The sequence below is a fragment of the Parus major genome, chromosome 24 (assembly GCF_001522545.3).
Source record: "Parus major isolate Abel chromosome 24, Parus_major1.1, whole genome shotgun sequence".
NCBI classification, from domain to species: Eukaryota; Metazoa; Chordata; class Aves; order Passeriformes; family Paridae; genus Parus; species Parus major.
Genome location: NC_031792.1, coordinates 3738374 through 3760655, shown reverse-complemented (window position 1 = coordinate 3760655; position 22282 = coordinate 3738374). Strand labels below are relative to the sequence as shown.

General features: G+C 55.9%; 1 protein-coding gene across 7 annotated transcripts in view; it reads right to left on the bottom strand.

Moving 5' to 3' along the window:
• Positions 1-22282, bottom strand: part of IGSF9B (immunoglobulin superfamily member 9B) — a 45627-nt gene that overhangs the window by 6875 nt on the left and 16470 nt on the right. Inside the window, exons 9-22 of one of the 7 annotated variants that reach the window (XR_004500226.1) lie at positions 21988-22128; positions 20713-20829; positions 19020-19112; positions 18766-18916; positions 18097-18220; positions 15222-15397; positions 14415-14641; positions 13493-13577; positions 12069-12230; positions 11296-11341; positions 8365-9996; positions 7674-7999; positions 6812-6857; positions 134-180 (exon numbers count right to left, since the gene is read on the bottom strand). Coding sequence is in view for 5 of the 7 variants with exons in the window: in XM_015649861.2 (XP_015505347.1) it covers positions 59-180; positions 8365-9996; positions 11296-11341; positions 12069-12230; positions 13493-13577; positions 14415-14641; positions 15222-15397; positions 18097-18220; positions 18766-18916; positions 19020-19112; positions 20713-20829; positions 21988-22128 (3076 nt within the window). In the remaining 2 variants the exon portion in view is untranslated. Of the gene's footprint in view, positions 1-58; positions 181-6811; positions 6858-7673; positions 8000-8364; positions 9997-11295; positions 11342-12068; positions 12231-13492; positions 13578-14414; positions 14642-15221; positions 15398-18096; positions 18221-18765; positions 18917-19019; positions 19113-20712; positions 20830-21987; positions 22129-22282 lie in introns of those variants that run through there. The other 6 variants (XM_015649867.2, XR_004500227.1, XM_015649861.2 and 3 more) reach the window with 6 other exon arrangements.

Here is a 22282-nt window from a genome sequence, read left to right as displayed (position 1 = left end):
TCTGCTCACAGCAAGACACAGGGAATGCTGTTGGGGACTGCAGGGTCCTCGCACTCACTGGGTTGTTTTCTGGATTTCGAAGAGCCCTTGGATGACTTTTTGGGCTTCTTTATCCGCTGGTATTTCAGAGCTTCGAGCCTCTCAGGTGCAGCAGCGTCCCCGGGCGGAGATGGACGTTTTCTAGGAAGGAAAAGCAGACACGCGCCATCAGCGGCTCCCAGCCACGCTCGGGCCTCTGGACGTCCCCGGTGGGGGATCGGCCGATCCCAGCCGGCTCTGCCGTGGAAAAGGAAGAGGTGAGGAACCCGGGGCCGAGGGAGCAGGGCCAGCCAGGCGTGCCAGAGCGTGGGATGGAGGAAGTGAGGCGTCCCCCTACGTCTCCTCCAGGTTTGCGAGCGGCACCGCGACCCGGCCGGTGCCACCGGCCACGTCCAACGTGGGCACCCCCAGCTCACCTGCCTGCCATGCCAACACTGCTAAACAAAACAGGACGGGGCAGATCCTATGTCCGATAAGGCATTTCTGGGAAGTGGTAGGAAACCCCTTGGGATGGAGAGAGAAGAGAAAGAGATAGGCAGAAGCGGCACGGCAGCATCGAGACGGGCACCACGAGCCACCCAGGGCGGACAACACCGGCGCCACAAACAGCAGGGAGGCAGGATCCTGCTGGCCCTGCTCCCACAGCCAGGAAAACCAGGGGCCACACGACAGACAGGGACACCAAGGGCACACACCGACAGAGCCGGGAGAGGTACCTCGTTCCCAGGTCCCTGTGAGAAGCGACAACAGAAATGCGACAGCACAGGAGCACCTGCTCCTGGAACAGCGAGAGGCTGGGAGCTGGAAATGGAAACACTGACGAGGTTTTATTGCGAGGACAAGGAGGGCGTTTGCAAAGGGGTGCTTCCTGCAGGAGAGCCAGCAGGTGCAAGGGATAGGTTATCAGCTGTAACCCCTGAGGAACTCTTCTACAGGAACCAGCTCAAGGTGCAGTATCCTCCCCTTTGCAAAGAGATTTTTTGTCTTATTTCCTTCACTGTACCTGTGTTTCCCATCCAAGGCCTGGAAAGCATGACTGCTGTAGAGAGCAGAGCATTAGAGGAAAACCTTTTCCTTAGGAGAGCAGGGAGTCCAGCTCTTATTGATAACACATCACAGCATTCCCCCCTTCTTGCTGCTTTCCCATCTCCTTCCCCCTCTCTATTTCACTTCCACGACCCTCCAAGAGTCACCAGCTCCTAATGCCACAGAAGTCTGAGGCCATCTGGGATAAATCCAAGCCACTTGCAGACAAGGTGTGCAGAGAAGACAGGGAAGGTTCCACAAAGCACCTTTCACTGTGATAAAGCCAACACTTTAAGCCAGGCTCCAATGAGGAAAGGAAATTCAAACCAGCTTGCCAGCACCCTTCCGAGGAGGAAATGACTCTCTTCTGCTCTCACAACTTGGTCACCAGAGGTCAGCAACCAAACCTTGTCACAGGAGCCACACAGAGGACAGTGCTGATGGCAGCTCCTGCATCCATCTGAGGCCGGGGCAGGGCTCAGCCAACCCCACAAGCCACGGGCAGCAGGAGGGCAGCAGGCTCAGCTGGCTGCAAGAGGCAACATCAGTGCCTTCAGACACCTGCTTGGGCACAGAACCATTGAGGGTGATGTCCCCCTGTCTGGCAGCAAGGTGTGCCCCATCCAGGATTGCAAAAACACCGTGGCTGCTGGCGGGAGCAGCAGAGAAGGGGTGAGGACATGGGCTGGAGCACAGACCCCACACTCCCGGGCTGTGGAACCAGAGTACACCCACCCACGGAGAGTTTGGAGCTCCTCATCTCCCCTGGGGTCCAGGCAGAGCCTGGCTGGCACTGAAGACACCCTGCAGGTTTTCCACCACAGGTCCCCACGTGTGCCACCACTGCAGAGCACAGTGCAACAGCAGCACTTCCCATCCGACATCCCAAAAGTCTCCAGAGCATTGAAATTTCAGCTGGAGCACACAGGCAAGGAGCTCCCTGGAGATTTTTCCCCTTGGGGAGCAGAAGGGTTTTTGGTTTTTTTTGAAGATGAGTGTGATTGAGAAGCTTCTCAGTTCTGCTGGCAGCAGTGGAGAGCACCCAGGGAAGTGCAGAGTGAGGTGAAGAAGCAGCTGAGGCGCAGCAGACGCAAAAGAAACCCAAACACTGGGCACAGAAAATCTCCTTTTCATGTTTTCCAACGCAACAGAGACGTCAAGGTGCAGAGAGCTCCTGGAAAGCCTCTGTTCCAGCTCCCAGAGAGCCTCTGTTCCAGCTCCCAGCAGAGCATCACATCAGCCGAAGATGAAGCAGCTCATTAGACATGCCAGGAGTCCCGCTGGCTGGATCCAAGCTTTTCCTCGTCAGGAAGACAACGTTTACATTTGCAGAGCTCAAACACCTTCCTGAGTCCAACCAGTGTCTTGTGAGAGCTGCTGCCAGCAGCATCTACCCTCTGAGCTGAACCAACACAGCCATCCACTCAATGCTGGCTGAAGGCAGGACCACAGTGACCCACAGGTCACACACAGCGTGGCAATCCCTGCAGCGATTCCTGCCCAAATGGCCAGTGGCTCTTCCCACTTGTAGCCACCACGCTGTGGGGAGCACACGAGTTACATTCCTGCAGGTACTTGGCGACTGGTGACTTCAGCTGCTCCAGCTCCATCGCCCACGGAGCTCACGTGTGCCAAGCCCTGGACACCACTGAGCTTGGTGATCCTGCCACCATCCTGCCCCCCAGCACCTGCCTCCTACCACCTCTTCCCACCACCCAGACAGCTTTGCCACTGTTATTAAAGCTCAGCCTGTAAAAGTCTCTTGCTCTTTCCACTCTTTTTTTTTCTTTCTAAGAAGAAGCTGTTGTGGCATGCTGACAAAATTAGACAGATTTACATGAGGGATTATGAGGAAATTGCCTGAAGCTCATTTCCACTAGTTCTCCGTAATTGAACTCGTATTTATACACACAAACATAAACAGTGAGTGCACTGAACCCATGTGTCACCATAAATACTGTCTGACCTCTGGCAAGGAAGAGATACAGAGGACAAAACGATGCTACTCAGCAGCCAAATTTTATCTGCTCTACCCACCCTTTATCTCTTCAAAGGCCGCTGATTCTTCCAAATTAATTTTCATTTTAAGCTCAGCCAAAAGGCTCTTCCTGCCCCCGGAGTTCACATGTTGGGCAGCTGCCCACGCACGAGGGAGATCTTGAATACCAACAGATGAGATGTGCAGGAGGCAAGCAAACTTCTTCTGGAAACTTCAGCATAGAGCCAAGCAAAGGAGCTTTGGGAAGCCCACGTGAACTCCTGGCCCCAACCTTCTGCAATGTACCACCAACACCTGGAGAACCAGTTTTCCTCGAGTTTTCAAAGGAAAACCCTTCTGCATGAGCAAGTGTGTGGACTGCATGGACTGAGAGGTACTGGAGAGGCCACAAAGGTACTGAAGGACCTTCAAGAGTCCCAGGACAGGAAAGGGAAGTAGAGGAGAAGTATCCAGCCCAACACATATCTCAGCTGCTCTTCTTCAAATGTTCTTCCACGTACAAAGCAAAGGGAGAAGACCCCCGAAATCATCGCTGACCTCTTTCCACTCAGAAGGGGAACCCATATAAAGGAAGGGTCCAGGAGATTCAAGGATACTATACACATATTTATATATATTTAACCTCATGGAGGTCTCAACACACCCTCCCTGTCTCCTGCTCTCCTTGAGCCAAGACATTGACATCCAGGAATAGTTTGGGCATGTTAGAGCATCCACTTGGACAGAGTATCCACTTGAAAGGAGCCCACTGTGTCCTTCAACCCTTCATCCTCCTCACATGAAGAGCTCAATTTTCCTACACGAGGCTCCTGCAAGTCAGAATTCCCACTCTGCTCCCACTCAGCTGGCTGCTGCCTCCATCCCGGAACGCTTGGGATCCTTCAGCACAAGAGGTGCCAGAGAAACACGGCGGTGACAGCCCCAGGCCAGGGCTGCTGCTGCTGCCAAGGCACCGCCAGGAGGGAGGGAGGAAGGGGCTGGTCCCAGCAGGGAGCACACCAGAGAAGGGGTCCCCTTCTACAGGTCTGCAGACACCACAACTCATCTACACAACGGACTTCACCACCATGCTGACGGAGAGGAGAGAAGGCAAGGGAAACGGGGCTGGGCTGGACAGGAAGAGGGGGATACAGTCATGGGGAAGGGGAGGGGAGAGAGGAAGATAAATGAAAAACAGGAGTGAGAAAATATATAAGGAAATTAAAGAAATTGAAAATAAAAATAAAATAATAATAATAATAATAATAATAATAATAATAATAATTAAGAAAGAAAAGAAAAACGCACTCAGACAAGCGGACTCACAACTTCTCCAAGCGGAAGGAGGCATGGAACACATGCAGAGGATCAGCACATGGACAGTCTTTAAAGGGGAACCTGTTTTCTTTCAAGCGGGGAGCGAGGGCTGCTGCTCCTCCCGCACGCCTGGCGCCGACGTCCCTTCATCACTCAACGCTACGCCACGGCCAAGCCCCCCAGCTCCCAGCACTGGCAGTGCTGCCCTGGCAAGGGGGGCCTGGGGAGGCCACCCAGGACAGGCTGCCATGCCGAGGGGCAGGGGAGCTTGGTGCCTCGTCTGTGGTTTTTGGGTTTCCCTCAGCAGGGAGATGACAGCCCCCTTTACCCTGTTCCGAGATGCGCACTGCATCCTAAGAGAAGAAGATGGGAGAACTCCTCATGCTGGATCAGTAACAGCATCATTTATCCCTGCCCATCCATAAAAACTACCTGAGCTTCACCTAGCAAAAGCCATCATGCTGCAGCACGGAGCTCACGTGCTCCCTCTCCTTCTCCTCTCAGCTTTTAATGCTGCAATAGACAAATCTGGCTGCTCTGGTATAAAACCCCTGTGCTCCGCACACACTGACAATTTTACGACCCCAAATCATCAAGAAATTACTTGGCTGGGCTCTCTATGGGATTCCTCACGTATTGAAGTGAGATTTACTCTTCTGGTTTTCCCTTTTTGGGGATAATGACTCTGGAGTCGTTCCTGTGACTGCAGCTCCCAGCAGCATCCTGGAGTAGGACACACGGCTGCCCCCATCCTGCTGGGCAGCGTGACCCTGCTCCTCAAAATCCATCAGCCCACGGCAGCCAGCACTGGAGCCAGCCAGGATCTGGGCAAGAGCCACACCAAACTCAGACACGAGCCTGGACTCACCTCTGCTGTGCTAAAGCCACGTCTGCTCATGTCCCTAAAGCTGCCAAAGCAGGAAAGTGCCACAGAGCAAGAACAAACAGCCACATCCTCTCTGAGGGCTTCCCCATTCCCCAAAAAGCCTGGCACAGCCCAGATCTCACCAAGGCTTGGTGCCAGCTCAGGGGATGCCCTGCTTTGGGATTAGCAAGGAAAACCAGAAGGAAAAGGCAGCCAAGTGCTCAAGAGATTTGGAGGCTCAAACAGGATGGGTTTTGTCATGCCAAGAGGATGGCTCCTCCATGGAGCACACATATCCAACACCCCCTCCTCACCAATCCTGCTCTCTCCACCCCAGGACAGCCCTCCAGGTCAGCTGAAGGGATTCCTCTCTCCTGGAAACACCTCCCTGACTTCTCTAGGCATCCCACCTCTCTCTCATGAGGCTCTTTCCCATCCCAGCACAGTTCCTCATGCTGTTGGAGAGAATCAGACAGGACTTGGGCTCTTCCCAACCAAGCCAGCAAAGCTTAACCTTTTTTGTAAGACCTGTCCTAAGGAAGTTTGGCTATGGGCAGGCTCTTAGAAGCAGGCCCATCTACAATCCCATCTCTGCTTTCATAACCAGCCTGGCTGATGGCCCAACAGGTCAGTGCTGCCAATCCTCTGGGTCACAAATTACTATTATCCCATCTGGATTTGGCAGTGTTAGTGATATTCTTCTGCTTCTAAGGTCTGAAAACCATCTCCAGATTAGTCCATCCCAGTTCCAGAAATGCCCATGGCTATCTAGGAAACCAGCCCCATGAAGGCAGCCCAGGAGGAATTTTATTGGAAGAGTCTTGCAAGATCTGTTTAGGGCTGTTTAATTACAGCTGGGTCAGAAGAAGTCAAACATTTCTCCATGGAAAATTTCAGGGATGGAGGGATTTTCCCATGACTACACTTGTGATGGGAAGGAAAAAAACACCTTTCTGGCAGCCTGAGACCATAGTTCTGCTGCTGCCAAGCATCCAATCCATCTTGGGAGAAAGACTTCTCCCATTTTCTGTGATTGAGGAGACTTGGGAAAAACAAAACAGATCCAGATACTGCTGGAAACAAAATTCTCCATGTGCTGGACTACAGCTGGAGACTGATTTTTGGAGCCCACTCTGAGCACACTGTCTGCAGCTGCCAGCTCCAGAGGTGGCTGTTTTTCCTGCCTGCAGGGGGTGGCTGTGGGTTCCTCCTGGTTTGGATCATCTGGGACAATCCCACCTCAACACAACCTCCCTAACACCACACAGCCCTCGTGCACCCTGCCAGGGCCAAAAGTGTGTCACCATCCCCCAAGAAAGGAAGGGTGGCCCAGGGAGACGGCAGCTCGGCTCATCCCAAACCCCAGCCCCGAAGGCAGGGGAGCAGCGTGTGCTGCTGGGAGGGGAAACCCAAAAGCCACAGAGACTCTGCGTCCAGAGGTGTTTCCTACTGTTTTCGCATTCCTTATTCCCCTTTAAAGGAAGAGATGGTATTGGAAAAGCCCCTTCCGTGTCCCCTGTCATGCCCCACTCCCAGCCACCCTCCACAGCACCCACACCATCCTTTCGGACATGGATCACCCTTACCTATTGAGCTGAGGAGAAGCTTGTCTCGACAACACTGCCCAGATAGCTGAGATTAATCAAAAACAAAGCAGTTATCAACACCCGCAAGGAGCCGAGCTCCGCAACACATCAGCACGTCAACAACTCCAAAGGAAAAAGGAGGGAAAGAAACCAAACTGAAACACAAACGAAACGAGGCTGGAGAAGAAAGGGGGAAAGAAACAGAAGAGAAAGGAAAAGAAGAAACAAAAACGATAATCAACAAAGCGAATGGATACACTGCATAAAAGCACGGACAACAGTGCTGCTCTAACACGGCTCTGTCCTGGAGCTGGCTCTCCTTGGAATGCCCTGCTAGAGACATGGACCTGCGACTACATCCCTGACTGCATCGCTCCGTAGCTGGGTTTTCCAGAGGCACACAGAAGTCGTTTCAGGCTCGTCCAGCTGCTCTCCCTCCCCATCCTCTCTCCCCTGAGCCCTCCTTCCTTCCGTTCAGTGCCGGAGGGATTTGCTAAGGCCATAACGCTTCCAGGTACCAGAGGGCGGGAGTGAAATGCGGAGGGCACTGCGGGGTGAAACGCTGCCTCCCCCCTCCCCAAAACACAGCCTCTTCTCCGAACACCTCCGACCGCGCTGGCTCCGCGGGGCTGGGACCCCCGGCCCCGACTCCTCTCTGCCACAAGCCGGAGGAGGGGGCTCGACCCCACCAGACAAGAAGCCAGAATGAAGCAAGACGAAAGATGGGACGAAAGCACGGCTACGGGGTCTAAGGTGCTGTGAAAGACGGAAGGAAAGAGGAGAAATAGAGAGAAAGAGAAAGAGAAAGAGAAAGAGAGAGAGAGAGAGAGAAAGACGCTTTTGCCTGGAGCAACCCTGGTACCTGGAAAACCAGCCGCTACTGTCTAGTGCAGCCACATCCCTCTTTAGGGCAGGATCTGAGCGTGCCGGCAGCCTCCCGATCTCCGCTGGGCTTAGTTTATTTTTATTTTTCCTCCTCTCCTGACATGCTGCTGGTGTGGCTAAGTCCTTGATCTCTCCCTGCCCGCGTCCTGGGGCTGCAGCATCCCTTTTGCAGGTGGGGCGGTGACCGTGATAGCTGTTTCTGTCATGCATTAAAGCTCTCTAGACTCCGCGGGAAGGAAGAGGAGGAAGACAGAGGCGCGGCGGCGGCGGCCCTAACGTTCGAAGAAAGCCAAGAGCCAGCAGCTAGAAGAGGAAACAACCTCCAGTGACACCAGGACACTTACCTAAGCGAGCCAGGTCTTTGAACACCTGGTAGACGGCCCGTAGCCCGAGTCATGGCGCTCCCAGATTCCCAAGGGACCGGGAAGGTCGCCTGCCTAAGACCCAGCGCTCTCGGGCGGCGGCCATGCAACCCGTGCCCGTGGCACCAGCCTCTGCCTAGCAAAGCCCGCGGGACGCCGTCTCCAAAAGGGATGCTGCAGCGTGCCCAGAGAGACCCTACCAGTTGGGATGGTGATGGCAGGGAGGGAGTCAGAGGGAGTGGGTAAGGCAGGGTGGGGGAAGCCAGGAAGGGGCCAGGGGGATCACCAGGGGGCTCACGCACTTACCCTGTGGCGGCTACCGTGGTGGTGGATGTCGGCTCTGGTTGGAGAATCTCCTCGCCAGCCCTCCTTGGAGAAGGGATGTCTCCGAAAACATCCATGGTGTCCACGGGCAGGGAGGAGCCCTGGGAGTTGGAGAAGCCGGTGCCCACGGGGGTGAAGGCGGTGGTCGGTCGGAAGCTGGGGCTGTCCCCGCGGCTGCTCGGCGCCGGAGATCCCGTGGAGGACGGCGTGGATTTGCGGGAGAAGCTGACGGCCGCGGGCGGCTGCAGCGTGATCTCCGACACCTCTGCCTGCTGGATGAGCCCCGGGCGGGGCCGGGCGCGGGCAGTCAGCTCTGGGGAGCTGTTGCGGGAGCTCAGGGGACTTTGGGTCAGAGGAGAAAGCCTTGAAGGTTGTAGCACCACCTGATGTAAACTGGGCTCAGCCCTCCTGACCTGCCGAGGGCTGGGCCGAGGTCGGGGTTGGGGCTCGTACCACCTGGTGTCCAGGCTGAATGTGCTTGTGCCGCTGGGGCCGACGGGCTCGGACGGTTCGTGGTAAGGCAACACGGGTATGCCCATACCTTGGCTGGTATGTCTTAGCTGCCCTTGACATCCCATGGGTTGCATAGGTTTGTCCTGCCACTTGGTGGTAGTGGGCACAGAGGATTGACCCCTGCCCGGTGACTTGCCGGTCCAGCTCTTTGGTGCCTCCAGGGGCAGGATGCCCGAGTAGGATGCGGGGACCACCTGGAGGGAGGAGGGGGGCGGCCCCCGAGGAAGGCAGCCCGTGGGCTGGGAGCCCTCGGCCGCCTCGCAGGGCTGGAGCTGGTGGGGGAACGGCGCAGGGGCCAGCTCCAGACTGCCGAAGGGGAACTCGGCCCTGCCCCAGGGCTCGGGGGACCGGCCCCCCGTGGGGGTCTGGGCCAGGGGCAGCGTGCTGTTGGAGGCATTCTCCCCATTCTCCTCGGGGATGGTGGGGTGTCCGAAGGGCCCCTCGGGGGGCAGTGGTGGGGAGGACATGACCGAGCTCAGCGGGCTGACTTCTGGCATGTAGAAGGGCGGCGGGTCCACCTCCCCGGGGCTGCTGCTGCTGAGGTAACCGTAAAACTGGTGGTGGAAAGCCCGGGGGGCCGGCGGGCGGGCCTGGCCGGTGGCCTGCAGGGCGCCAGGACCCTCCAGCGCCCGGTGGAACCGGGGGCTGTATGCTGGTGGCTGAAGGTAGGACTCCTGGCTGGAGGACAGAGGGGTGAGCTGGGCTTTCAGGGCGGTCACGGAGGTGGGGACGACAGGGTCGTCGTTCTCCTCGTCTGACTGCCTGAACTCGGGGTACATGTCCGTCTCCTCCACGAAGGGGAAGCCCTCGATCCGCCGTGTCTTCAGGGAGGGCTCCATCTCCGCCGGGTCCATGACAAAGCGTCCATCCGGCCCGCGGCTGATGAGCTCGATCGGAGTGGTGGCCTCGGCTTCGGCCTCCGCCTTGGAGACGCTGTACTTCTTGCTGCTGATGGCTCGTTTGGTCTTCTTGTAAAGGGAGAGCTCCTTCTCCTTGGTGGGGCTCAGCATCCGCTTGGCCTGCGGGCCCTGGTCATCAGAGGACTCCGAGGGGGGACGGAGCGTGCGGATGCTCTCGGGACTCACCTTGCCGGAAGACAACCTGGACCACAGGGGAGAAAAACCGAGAGAGGGGACGGTCACCCGGGGCGGAAAGGACGCCTTCTCGCCCAGAAGAACAACTCTGGATCCGGAAAACAAAGTGCTACCGGCTCTCAAAAGAGGAACCTCTGGGAGAAATTGGAAGGGGCTAACCAGGATGGCAGACTCTCGCCAGCAGCGGTGCACAACATCCCTGATCCTTGGGAGGGCAGCTCGGAACACTCGGGGCAGAAAGCTCACACCAACACCTTGCAAGCTCCACCAACACCCCAACGCCTCGCAACAAGCTCCACCAACACCTTGCAACAAGCTCCACAGCCCCACAGGGAAAAAAGACATCCAGAGCTCGCTTCCAACTCCTTCTGAGGTTTCTTATGTCCACCTGAGCTATCCATGCCCAGGGAAGGCCCTGACAAGAGGGACATCAGGCAAACATTCCCTCCCACAGAACTCAGCATCTCACTTGGAGATGCTGATGGATCATTTCAGACCAACTCTTTCTCCCATTCTCAACACTCAGACTTTAGTCTGAGAGACTCAGGGTAGTTCCCTCATCCCTATCCAGAAAGCCTTGGACAAACAGGATTGAGAGGCAAAAGACAGCAGATCCAACAGAGACAGTGCAGGTAATTTCAGTGCAGTGGATGAACTGAAAACAAGTAAGATTCAGATCTACTGGCACCAGGACATTTTACAACAGTCCAGGAGCCAAAGAATGAGGTGACAAGATCCCAGACTCTTGCACTCCCAGCGGGAAGATGCTCCTGCCGATTTGCAGCTACACATGCTTTTGATGGACTCTGCAAGGAGCTGTGGCTTCTGCAGCACCATGATCCACCACCTTTGGGCACATGTGGTAAGAGGCTTCAGGGCACTCTTCAGGAGAAAAGATGAATTTCCCAGGGAAAAAAGAGCCAGCAGAGGATGACTCAAAAACTGCACCGAGCTGGCAGGAAGGACTCCGTATGCAGCAGGCTAGTCCTTGTCCTAAGGAGCGCCTTCCAACTGGTGTGGAATTGAGTTCCATCAGCCAACTCCAGCTTTGGAAAATGTTCACAGATCCAGCGGGGTCATCTCTTAGCTCAGTTTGCTGCATTTGTCCCTGCTGCTTTCTGCTCCAAAGCCCATTTGTCTCCTGTGAACTGCTGTGCTCCCAAGAGTTCAGGGAACACCCAAACACAACTGATCATGAACAAGCAAATAAGGATGAGATATTTCCATTTGAGCTTTGCAATGACTGTTGGAGGGAGGCATCTTGAAGACCCCACAGCCTGGTGCTGCAGCTAAGACAGATACTTACGGGGACTCCAAACTCTTCCTGCAGTGGGTTATCGAGAGAGGAGGGTCTGGAAGAGAATAAAAAGGGGAAAGAAGAGAGAACGCTGAGGAGGCGCAACACGACAGAGACAAGACAGACTCAACATCAAGACAACAAAAGACACTCAACAAGAGGCCAAGGTTTCATTGCTCCAGTGCTTTAATGGTTGCTGACAACAAACAGCTCCCGTCACAGGGTCCTGCCCGTCCTGCTGCCGCAGCCCCGCAGGCTGGAGGAGACGGAGCCGCTTCCCTGCCCTCTCCAGCTCCCCAGCCGCCCTTTTCCCTACCAGCCGCTCCTGCATGGAGGCTGCAGTCCCAGCTTTCGGGAAGCAGAGCAGCAGGGTCTCCTTTGGGGTCTTCTCTAGCCCAGCACTGCCCGCTCCAGCAGGCTGGGAGCAGCTGGAGAGCCCAGCTTCGGGGGGCCCTGGAGGAGGTGAGCGGTGCCCCCCGAGTGCATCCCAGAGGACAGCCCAGCCCTAAACCCCCGGTTCTAGGAGTTATCACCACGTGGGAGAGCTCCCTCGAATTCCCAGGCTAGTTTCTCTGGCGCCTCTTCACCCACCCTGCCTCTCCCGCTCCCGACCACGGGCGCTTTCAGGCACAGCCGAGGGAAGAAGTCAGGGCTTCACCTGAGGACGCGCACGGACGAAGAAGAGACAGACAGGGAAGAAGGTTACGACCACAACACAACCAGGGGGAAGAAACGAGGAGGAGACAGGAAGGAGGGAGGAAGCACACGGGGAATGGACTCACCTTTCTTGCGCTTGAGCTTGCGTTTGCGTTGCTTGTTGACGAAGCAGGCGGCGAGTGTGCTGAAGAGGATGGCAGCAGCCAGGAAGCAGATGGTGGCAACGATGCCAGCCAGCACCGGGCGGGCTAGGCCCTCGTCCGTCAGGTCAGGCTGAGGGAAAACGTCTGGGGAAAAAACACAATTCAGTGTTACACCTGCTGCCTTCCCCAGGGAGCTGCCACAGTGTGGAGGCAGTGACCGTGTCCAGGAATGACAAGCTCTTTAAAGACCCTGCTTCCAAACCAGCCCACCCAGGGAGAGCATCAGCGCTGCTTCAGGACCAAGGGATTTGGTGATCTCACACCAGATCACTGAATCATAAGGTAGTTTGGGTTGGAAAGGGCTGTTTAAGGCTGTCTAGTCCAACTCCCCTGCAATAAGCAGAGACATCTTCAACTAGACCAGATTGCCCAAAGCAACCTGATAAACCTTGCTGTGTTAGCTGGTAGACACCCAGGGAAGAAGACTCTACACCGAACAAATACATATTTATGTCTAAACACACACAGCTGCAGCAAACCTGCAGTCACCTCCTGGCTGTTTAACCTGCTGCAGCAGCACAAGATATTTCAACCTCTTTGTCAGTGCTTCATTTCAGCGTTCCAATGAAAGCTGGGCTCCAAACCCTTACGATACCCCTTTGCTAAACAGGAGCACGTGTGCAGCCCCAGCAGATCTCAGCTGTGGGCACGTGCAGATGTGCAGCCTGCACACCTCGCTGCTCCTGCCGTGTGCCATACCCAGGATCAGCGCATTTCCCCACGGAGCCTGGGCTTTCAGCCTGGGAGAGCAGCTGCCTGGGGCCGGGCACCTGCCAAACCCCATCAGAAAAACTGGCGTGAGGAGCAAGGGCAGCCAGCAGGGAGGCTGCAGCAAGCTCTCCTCACCACACCGACACCACTTGGGGGCAGAGAGAGACCGCTGCTTCTCAGCACAGGCTTTTCCACGAGAGCCAGAAATGCGGGCTCGCCGCATCCCCATCCCTCCCTGCTGCCCTCGCCTTCCCCAGCGCCATCGCAGCCTCCTCCGCCTGTCCCTCGGTCGAGGAGCATCCTCTGAGCGCAGGGAACACGCCCGAACCGCAGCACGGTGCAGTATCCCGCTGCAAAGCCCTTTTCCCTGTGGACTCTGCACTGCAGTGCTGCGTTTCCCTCTCCCCACCTTCCACTGCCGTTCCCAGGCTGCGCCAGTGCCCATCGGAGCTTTGTTCTCCCGGCTCACCGCAGCGCCGGGGCGGGCTGGGCTCTGCGGTGCTCCGGGGATTTGTCCTCACCTGCTCCCTGCCTGGGGTCAGCGCCGTGTTCAGAACATCCAGCACAGCCCTGCACCCCCTCAGCCCAGCTCACTGCCCCCCCAAGCCAGGGGGAGAAGAGGAGCCAGCCCTCACCTGTGCTGGACACGCCAGCGACGTTGCTGGGTTCACTGATGAGATCCTGCATGACCGCCAGCACACGGAACTCGTACCAGGTGTCCTGGAACACCAAACACACCTGTCAGGGCCTCCACACAGCCTCCAGCCTCGTCCTCCCAGACCTCCCAACATCCCCAGCATAAATAAAACCCTCTAACCCTTTCTAAGGTTAGCAAGTCAGGCTTTTATCCTTGCCCAGGGAGTGTGTAGACAGTAAAATCCTGGCCTCCACCCAGACACAGATAGAAAATTTTTTCATCTATTTATAGGTTTTCATCAAACAAAAATTATTGTTCATTGGTTCTAAATTACACAATTCTCTTTCATTAATTAGTATTCTATCCTCTATTGGTTATTGATTTCTCGCTTCTTATGCTAATTAGTGAATATTTTTAGTCTTTTTAGTAGCTTTTTCCTCGTGTAGGGACTTTCTAATGTATACTGAGACTTTGCTAGTCTCTTTAGCTTCTAGTTTCTGAAAAATGTCCTTGTGGTCCATAAATCCTACATTCCAACCTCAACAATACATCCTTCTCTCCCAGGCTTTGTTCACTGAAGCACATCAGAGTGACTGTATCAAAACTTTAAGTTTCAGTCATTTTCTCAAGCTGTGCTCCTACAAAAGCAGCTTATAACAACTTCACCAAATGCTGGCTAAGAGTAATTGAGGAGTAACACATTATTTGTAATTTATATGTATATTATGATTACTTAACACCATTAACTAAAATTATTAAGATTTAAATTATTAATCTTTTCCAACACTTGCCCAGCTCTTTGATCGAGCCCAGGGATCGAGCCACTCCAAAACTTCCCCAGAGCCACAGCAGATGGTGCAATATCATGAAGGCTGGAAAAGATCCTTGAGCTGGGTGTGGTGTGGGCAGCCCCTGCTCACCTGGGACAAGTCCTTGGCAAAGAACTCGCTCTCGGAGCCCGGGATGCCATCATCCAGGATCTCCCACTTCTCCGCCACGCGGAATTCCATGATGTAGCGGTCGATGGGGAAGCTGTGGTTGGCGGGAGGGAGCCACGACAGGAGGACGCCTTGCTGTGTCCGGTTGGCTGTTAGGCACCTCGGTGGGGTAACCAACACCAGAGGCTCTGGAGTTGTTACAGGGAATGCTGGGGACAGAGCAGAAGGGACAGGGACACCTCTGAGATGGGGCAGGGCAAGCACAGGAGATCGTCTTCCATAAGTGCCCCCAGCAGCAGCAGAATCACTGTGGCTGTTCCCACATTCCAGGAGTTTAGGGCACGTTTTGGGAGCCTGGTCTCTTATCACAGAAATAGAAAAGTGGATTTTCAAAAGGCACTGGACTAAATGAGGCCGTGACTCCAGGCCTTCCTGCCTCCTCCCACTTCCACCTGAGAGCCCAAAGGCTCTGAGCTGTAACAAGTGATCTCGTGCTCTATTAATACCTCCTGATCTCAGCTGAACTTAAGGAAGATCTGAAAGGTAACTGGCACAGTACAGCTCTCCCATGCTGTCTCTCAGGACAAACCTTCCAGAGCCTCATCCTTCCAGAAAAGTCTGCAAGCTTCATCCAGGACCCTCCACAAACTAACCCCTACATGGCTGGAAACTATTGCTGATGGTGTTCATCTTCAGCAGCATCTCATGGAGCAAGGCAAAGGGCTCCTTCTCCCCACAGACCTCCCAGATCCCTCCCCAGCCCACCCCTCGCTCCCAAAGAGGACCCACCTAGAGTGTTCACAGTGACCACCTCACTGAAGGAGCTGGTGCCCAACTTGTTTTGAGCCAAGACACTGAACTGGTAAGCAGTCTCTGGTTCCAAGGTATCCACCAGTAGCCAACTGGAACCAGCTGGCACAGGGAGAGACAGCCAGTCATGGGGTCCAAACTGGGCTCTCTTCATCCTGCCGAGAGAAAAGGGAGCATCCTCAGGGAAGCTGTCTTTGACAGGGAGGACAAAAAGGCAGCATTAACTTCTTATGCAGAAATGGAGCTTTCCCGAGCGATGGTTTGGTTTGGCAGCAGTGATGTGGATGGACGTGGGGCAGCCACTCACCACCCACGAGCTGGTACAGGACACCATCCCTCGTGTCCCACCTGCTCTCAGGGGCACTGCCACCAGCTCTCCCCTCTGCCCTGAGCTGGGTCAGGGATTAACAGCAGTGCCAGCAGCCCCGCTCTGACGTGATTTCCACCAGATTCCCACGGGCAAAAGTGGGAGCTGGAGCATTTTGGTGAGTGCTGCAAAGGGAACGGCTGACGCAGGAGACAGGCCTTGTTCCCATTTATACCTCGACATCTCCTGAGCCAGAGCCAAGTTCTCCCTCAGCTGTAGCCCTGTACATGTCATCCCACGAGAGACATTTAACTAAATCCCCATCTCTACTACATTTGCACAAGTTGGGGGCTGCCAGCACAGCCTGGGGCACCGCTCAGGGTTTGGCAGAGCAGCAGAGACACTGGCAGGGAGTGCAGGACAGAACCTTTCTTCTGGGGTCTAACCACAAATACAGGGTACAAAACGCTCCCAGAGCCATCCCAGTGCCACCCAGGAGCATGCAGCCACCTCCACAAGCCATTAATCCCACCAGGATCCCACGTCCCAAAGCAGCACCACTGCACTGCTGTGATACTGCAAGAATAGGTGCTCGTGTTAGAAAGATGCTTTAGGGAGTCTGAGGTTTTGGTGGTGTCCATGGAGGATTTGGGAAGGATTGGTGCAGATGGTCTGTCCTGCACAGGTAAGGGGACACATCTGCAGCCAGCAGCACACAGCCAGGTGAATCCATCCAGCAGGAAAAGATGGAGGGAAGAGAAATAACGCTGCTGTCCAGGGAGCAGAAGGTGAGGCAGAGAAGAGGCAGCAAGCCATGGAAACGAGCAGGTCGGTGGAGAGCCGTGCACGTTCTGTGTGCCTCCACCAAACCCAGGGAAAGCCTCTGGATCACCACAGCTCCAGCTGGATCCCAGGATCCCCCAGCACTGTGGCAGAGGCAGGAGGGCAGCAGGGCAGCCTTGTGCAGGTTTCCCTGCAGTGTTTAATCCCTCTGCCCCCACATCCCTCCTTCCCAGCACTACTGCGGGCAGGGACACACGAGAGAGGGGCTGAGGGTGGGGAAAGCAGAGGGTAAATGCAGCACTGAACTGGGAGAACCCCCTGGCTGAGGGGGATGTGGTGTAGCTGGAATGCTGGGGTGGCCCTGGAGGAGGGTTTGCATTTCCAGCCTCAACAACAGCAGACACAGGAGGAGAACACGAATCCAGAGAAAATGGAGCCATGTTTTGCTTGAGCATCCCACAGCCACAGCAGGGAGGAAAGCACAAGGATGGCACTCCGGGTGGCACTACATGAGCCAGCTGTGTCCCAGATCCCTGGTCCCAGGGAACAGCACATCCCCCAGGGATCACATCCCAGGGTCAGGGCAAGACAGGTCACTGCCTGCCTGCTGAAAGCCCCCACAGCTCCCTGTGAATTCCTTAATGCAAGCTTGGTGCAAACACCCTTCCCTGCTGGCTGCTCTCTCCCTGTGGAGTCTGGAAGAGCCACGAGGAGGCAGGAATCCGAGAGCAGGCTGCAGAGCAAGAGCAGCAGCAGCTGCTGATGCAGCCACGTCTCCAGAGCAGAGAGGTTTAACCACTCCTTCCCAAGGACATTTTCATCAAAGCAAGGTCTGCACTGCTCAGCTTGCTCCCTCATTTTCCCCCCTCTGTTCAATCCATTCCTTCTTTCCATCTCCAGACAGACAGCCCAGCCCCGGGCTGGAGCAGAGCAGAAATCATTACAGGCAGCGTCTCCCTCTCTCCTCTCTATCAGCAGCCTCCATCAGGGCAAATTAAGGCAAGGAAAGGCTTAGAATGCCAGGCCAAGCCTGGAAAGGGAAGGCATCACCCCCTCCACGTTTCCAAGGATGATTCTTTAGAAGAAGATGACAAAAGCAGAGCCCAAAGTAGACCCCAGCCTTGCTGCACTTCATTTCTCCCTCCCCTGTCCCAGGGGAAAGGCACAGGGCTGAGCCTGGCCCTGCTGCAGGAGGGTGGGATGCACCCACCAGCTTTGGGTGAGCACAGGAGCTGTGGGAGCAAAGCCCCAGGGGCTCAGCCCCAGTACCAGGATCTCACAGTGCTGGCCATGATCTCAGCGGGGATTTGACCACCTCCTGGGAGTGAGAGAGAGGCTCAGAGCAAGGAGAGAACATTTCTGCTTAGTCACAGCTCTTCCAGGACACACTCTCTAAAGGTTGCATTTTCCATCCTCTCCCTGGCTGCTAAGCCTCATAAACAGTTTATCTTGAAATTAGATGCCAGAGGCACAGCTACATGAATGCAAAGCGTCTCCCGTGTACCACAAGCAGAGTAAAACCTGCTGGGGCAGACGGAGGCAGTGGCCAGCACAGAAGGGAGAGGAAATACGGGAACTACACGATCCCACCACCATCACCACCACCCATCTCTCCGAGGAACCCGAGGGAGTTCAGCCCTGTAAGGCCCACAGGCACAGAGCCAGGCACGCCACCCTCCCCACCCTCCTCCCCCCGGCTGCTCGAAGCTCGGGTCGGCTAGGAAGGAAAAGAAGCAGAGAGCAAAGCATGCCAGGATGACTCACAGAGGGCCGTACCAAACTGAGAAAGTCTGCTCGTATCCACCGTCATAGCCGGGCTCCCAGGAGACGTTGGCTGAGGTCATGGCGGCCACAACGTGCACGCTGGTCGGGGCGTGAGGGCTTGTCCCTGCGGAGACAGGGGACAGCTCAGAGGGAGCAGCACCAGGGCTGCAAGGGGGCTTCTCCCAAGGGTCCGAGGGGATTCCTCTTGCACCGAGCCAATGGCCAAGGCCTTTTCTGCTGGAAATGGCAGCAGGACAGGTGGCCAAAATAACAGCACAGAGAAAGGCAACTCCACCAGGAAATAACATTTAAAGGACAAATTTGTCTTGGAATCGTAGAGTGGTTTGGGTTGGAAGGAACTTGAAGGGAGATCTACTCAAACCCTCCTGACATGGGCAGGGACACCGTCCACTTGACCAAGTTGCTCCAAGCCCTGTCCAACATGACCATGAACATTTCCAGAGATTGGGGCAGCCCCAGCTTCTGTGCCAGGGACTCACCACCCTCAAAGGGAGGAATTTCCTCTCAATATCCCATCTAAACCTTCTGTCTCTCAGTTTAAAGCCACTCCCTCTTGTCCTGTCACCACACTTCTCTTTGTGGGGAGCATCCCCATCTCCTGCCTTGCCTGGGGGGCTCTCCCCAGGCCCCTTTCCCCCCTGCCCGTACCTACGACAGTCAGGTGGGTGCTGGCAGTAATGCTCGCGACGATGTTGGTGGCGACGCACTCCCACTCGCCGTGGTCGTCCTTGCCGAGGGAGCGGATCTGCAGGGTCCCGCCGGGCAGCGTGTTGTGCTTGCTCCTGCTGGGCTTCCCTACCTTGGGCAAGGAGCGGGGTGGGGAGCCGGGCAAAGAGAGAAAAAACACGCCTCAGCAGCGGGTTGTGGGGCAGGGCGAGGCGGCGGCGGGGTCACTAAGCTACCTGCGCGGCCCAGGGGACACCGCCGGCCACCGGCAGGGGATCCGGTCTCTCCGGTCGTGGCAAGGCAGACGGTTCCCCCGTTTCCGAGAGGACCTGGGGGGCAACGCGAGAGGCATGCGTCAGGAGGCTGCTGCTCAGCACTCACACACGAGCGGGAAACCCCACGGCACTCGCACGGACAGCGAGCCCCGCGCCAGGGCTCAGCCTCCGGCATCCAAAGCTGAAACTGCTGCGGGAAGGGGCACCGGCCATCCCAGCTAAACCACTCACGGGATGGGGAAGGCACAGGCTGCCCCAGAAGATGCCCAAACTGCCCCTCAGCCTCAGATAGCAGCAGATGAGAGGCAGGACACAGCAGAGGTCTGGGCAGCAAGGGCCTCATGGGGATATGGGAGGATGGCGTGCGTGGAGGTGCCTGAACGTTCTCAAGTCGAGCGGAAAGATGGATCTTGTAACAACTCATCTGTGCCCATCAGCCAAAGTTGTGCAAATCCCATGTTGTCCTGAGTCCTCTTCAGGTGTTCTTCGTGTGGGGGACTCTGCTGATCAACACCAGGACCCACAGGTTGATGCAAAGAAGGAGGAGCAGAGGAGCCCATGGACATGTGGGGTTACCAGTGCAAGCCCAGGAGTCCTTCAAGAGACTGGTCAGCACTGATGGGCTGATGGGGAGGGAGGGAGTTGACTTCTGCCGCTGGAAAACTGAGCCCAGTCCAAGCCAGCCCTGACTGAGTTGGAGGAGATAAGCCCAGAGCCACAGAATGAGGAGAAGCACCAGAAGGTACAAATGGGATTGGAAAGAAACCTGACTGAGACTGGTGAGGGCACGGAAAGAAAAATAAATGGAGAAAAAGACTAAACAGCCCAAAAGCTTTAGGCAGGTCTCTTGAAATGTGTGAAAGTCATGGTCCTCCTCGTGCTGCTAAAAGGGACTCAGAGATCCAGCAGCTCAAGACACAAGGATTGGGGATGGTCCCAGACAGAGGGGACACAGCTCACTCTCAAGAGCCCTAAGAAGGGCATGGAAGGCTCAGAGAGAAGTTCCTGACAGCACAACAAAGAGCCCAGGAGGTCTCCTGTTCAGTGGCTTTCCTATGGGAGCAGTAAAGGTGGGAAGCAAGGGGAAGGCTGCAGGAGAACTGGAAAGCCCTCGCTGCTCCCAGGCTGTGCCACCACACCCTGCTCTATGAAAAGGAACATCTTGAAATCTTTCTATCCAGTCCAGCATCATAAAAACAGCTTCTTCACAGGGTCTTTAAAGTCACAAGACAGTAAAGCAGCTGCTGACTGGTCCAGAGCCAAGAGACCCTTGGATGTGCTGTGGTGACACATCCCCTCCCTGCACGCGCTGTGAGAACGGCATTGCCACACTGCCACGTCCTGCCAGCGAGCAGCTGGGAGCCAGGCAGGGAGGAGGGTGTCCTGTGGGCAGTGCTGGCGAGGCAGAGGAGGGGGCCGGGCCGGGGGCAGTGTTTCAGCTTTGCGGATGCTGCCGTGTCGGTTTCCCGGGATTACTCGGTGGCCACAAGCCGGGCTTCCCCCACCCACCTGCGGGACAGGACGGCAGTGGCTCAGCCCAAAGCGAAGCAGCTGTACCTGCAGTTTGTTCTTACCGGGACAGAGTGTGGCTTCTCTGTCTGCAATATTCACCAAAAGCCAAAGGCACTGCAGATTTGTCTGGCAGGCCGGGTACCTTTCTCCAGGCGATGATGGGAAAGGGGTCTCCTGCAGCAGCGCAAGGAATCAACAGCTCCCTCCCTGCCTCCTGTCTGTACTCCCAGCCTGGTAGCACCGTGAAATAGGGGGGGTCCTGCAGCCAAGGGGAAAAACAAGGAGTGTCAGCCTGCCCAAACTCCCATCACCAAAACCAAGCCTTTTCCAAACCAACCCGATCCCTATTCTGGTTGCAAGGAAAATTGTGTGGAGAATGTGTGCCAGGAGCCTCGATGGCACACCAAATTACACACCTGGAGGGAGATTCTCTCCAAAGAGCCACCGTACTGGAGCATAAAATCTTGGAATCACAGAATGGTTTGGGTTGGAAAGTACCTTAAAGCTCATGTCATTCCACCCCCTGCCACTATCACAGATTGCTCCAACCTGGCCTTGGACCCTTCCAGGGATGGGGCAGCCACAGCTTCCCTAGGTAACCTGTACCAGGGCATCCCCTCTCTCACACAGAAGAGCTTTCTCCTCATATCTAACCTAAATTTTGCCTCTTTCAGTTTAATCCCATAACCCCTCCTCCCATCTCTACATTTCCTGACAAAGAATCCCTCTCCATCTTCCTTGCAGGTCCCCACAGACACAGGAAGACTGCTGTGACAACTCCACACAACTTTTCCAGGCTGAGCAGCATCTTGCTTTTTTACCTCCTCGAAACAGGAAGAAACCCACCCACATCACATCAGCCATCAACCTGATTTCCTCGCCCCGGCAGCCGCCCCGGCGGATGTGTGTGTCTGGTACACAAAGCGTTGTCATCTGAACCTCGGCTAGACACCATGAATCACCACAGCTCCCTCCCAGGCACAGGACTCCGTGTTCAGGGAGGGAAGAGGCAGCAGCTCCCACCCCAGCTGTACCAGGAACAGTGCTGGGAGCCCAGCGCGCCCCAGGCGCCGCACGCAGCCGGAGCACGTGGAGCTCAAATCATCCATTTATTAAAATCCTCCTGAACCCAAGCCCGGGCCAGCAGGGCTAAGTGTTTTATTGGCAAAGGGGACATTCCAGGGAGATGTTTCCTCAAACTACCCCAGTCCAGTGTCAAAACCCGTGCTGCTGCTCTGGCAGGATATTTCCAGCTACACCAGACAGGGCGCCCTGGGGGTTTGCCGGTGCTGGTGGGAGGCACAGACACACCCTCACCCTGGAGCCTCTGCTCCTCCCCACACAACCCCGGGAGCTGCCCCTGGCACAGGAGGACACTGCTCCCAGCAAACCCATGGGATTTTGGCAGAAGAGTTACCTTCAGTACCAGTCGGGCAGGGGGAGACTGGCCCATCGTACCCAGGGCGTTATAAGGCACACAGGTGTAAGTGCCGAGAGCATCTTCAGTGGCCTCCTCGATCCGGATCGACCCGTCCTCCAGCAGGTTCCAGCCGGAATACTGCAGTGGGGAAGAGCAGGGAGCTCACTTATCCAGCACCCACCACAGCTCCTCATCTCCCCTTGAGCCAAGCCCCCCACCCACGCCCGGGGTGGTTGTCATATCCCCGGGAGATGCCCAATCCCGTCCCAACATCCAAAGCATCTCCTCAACA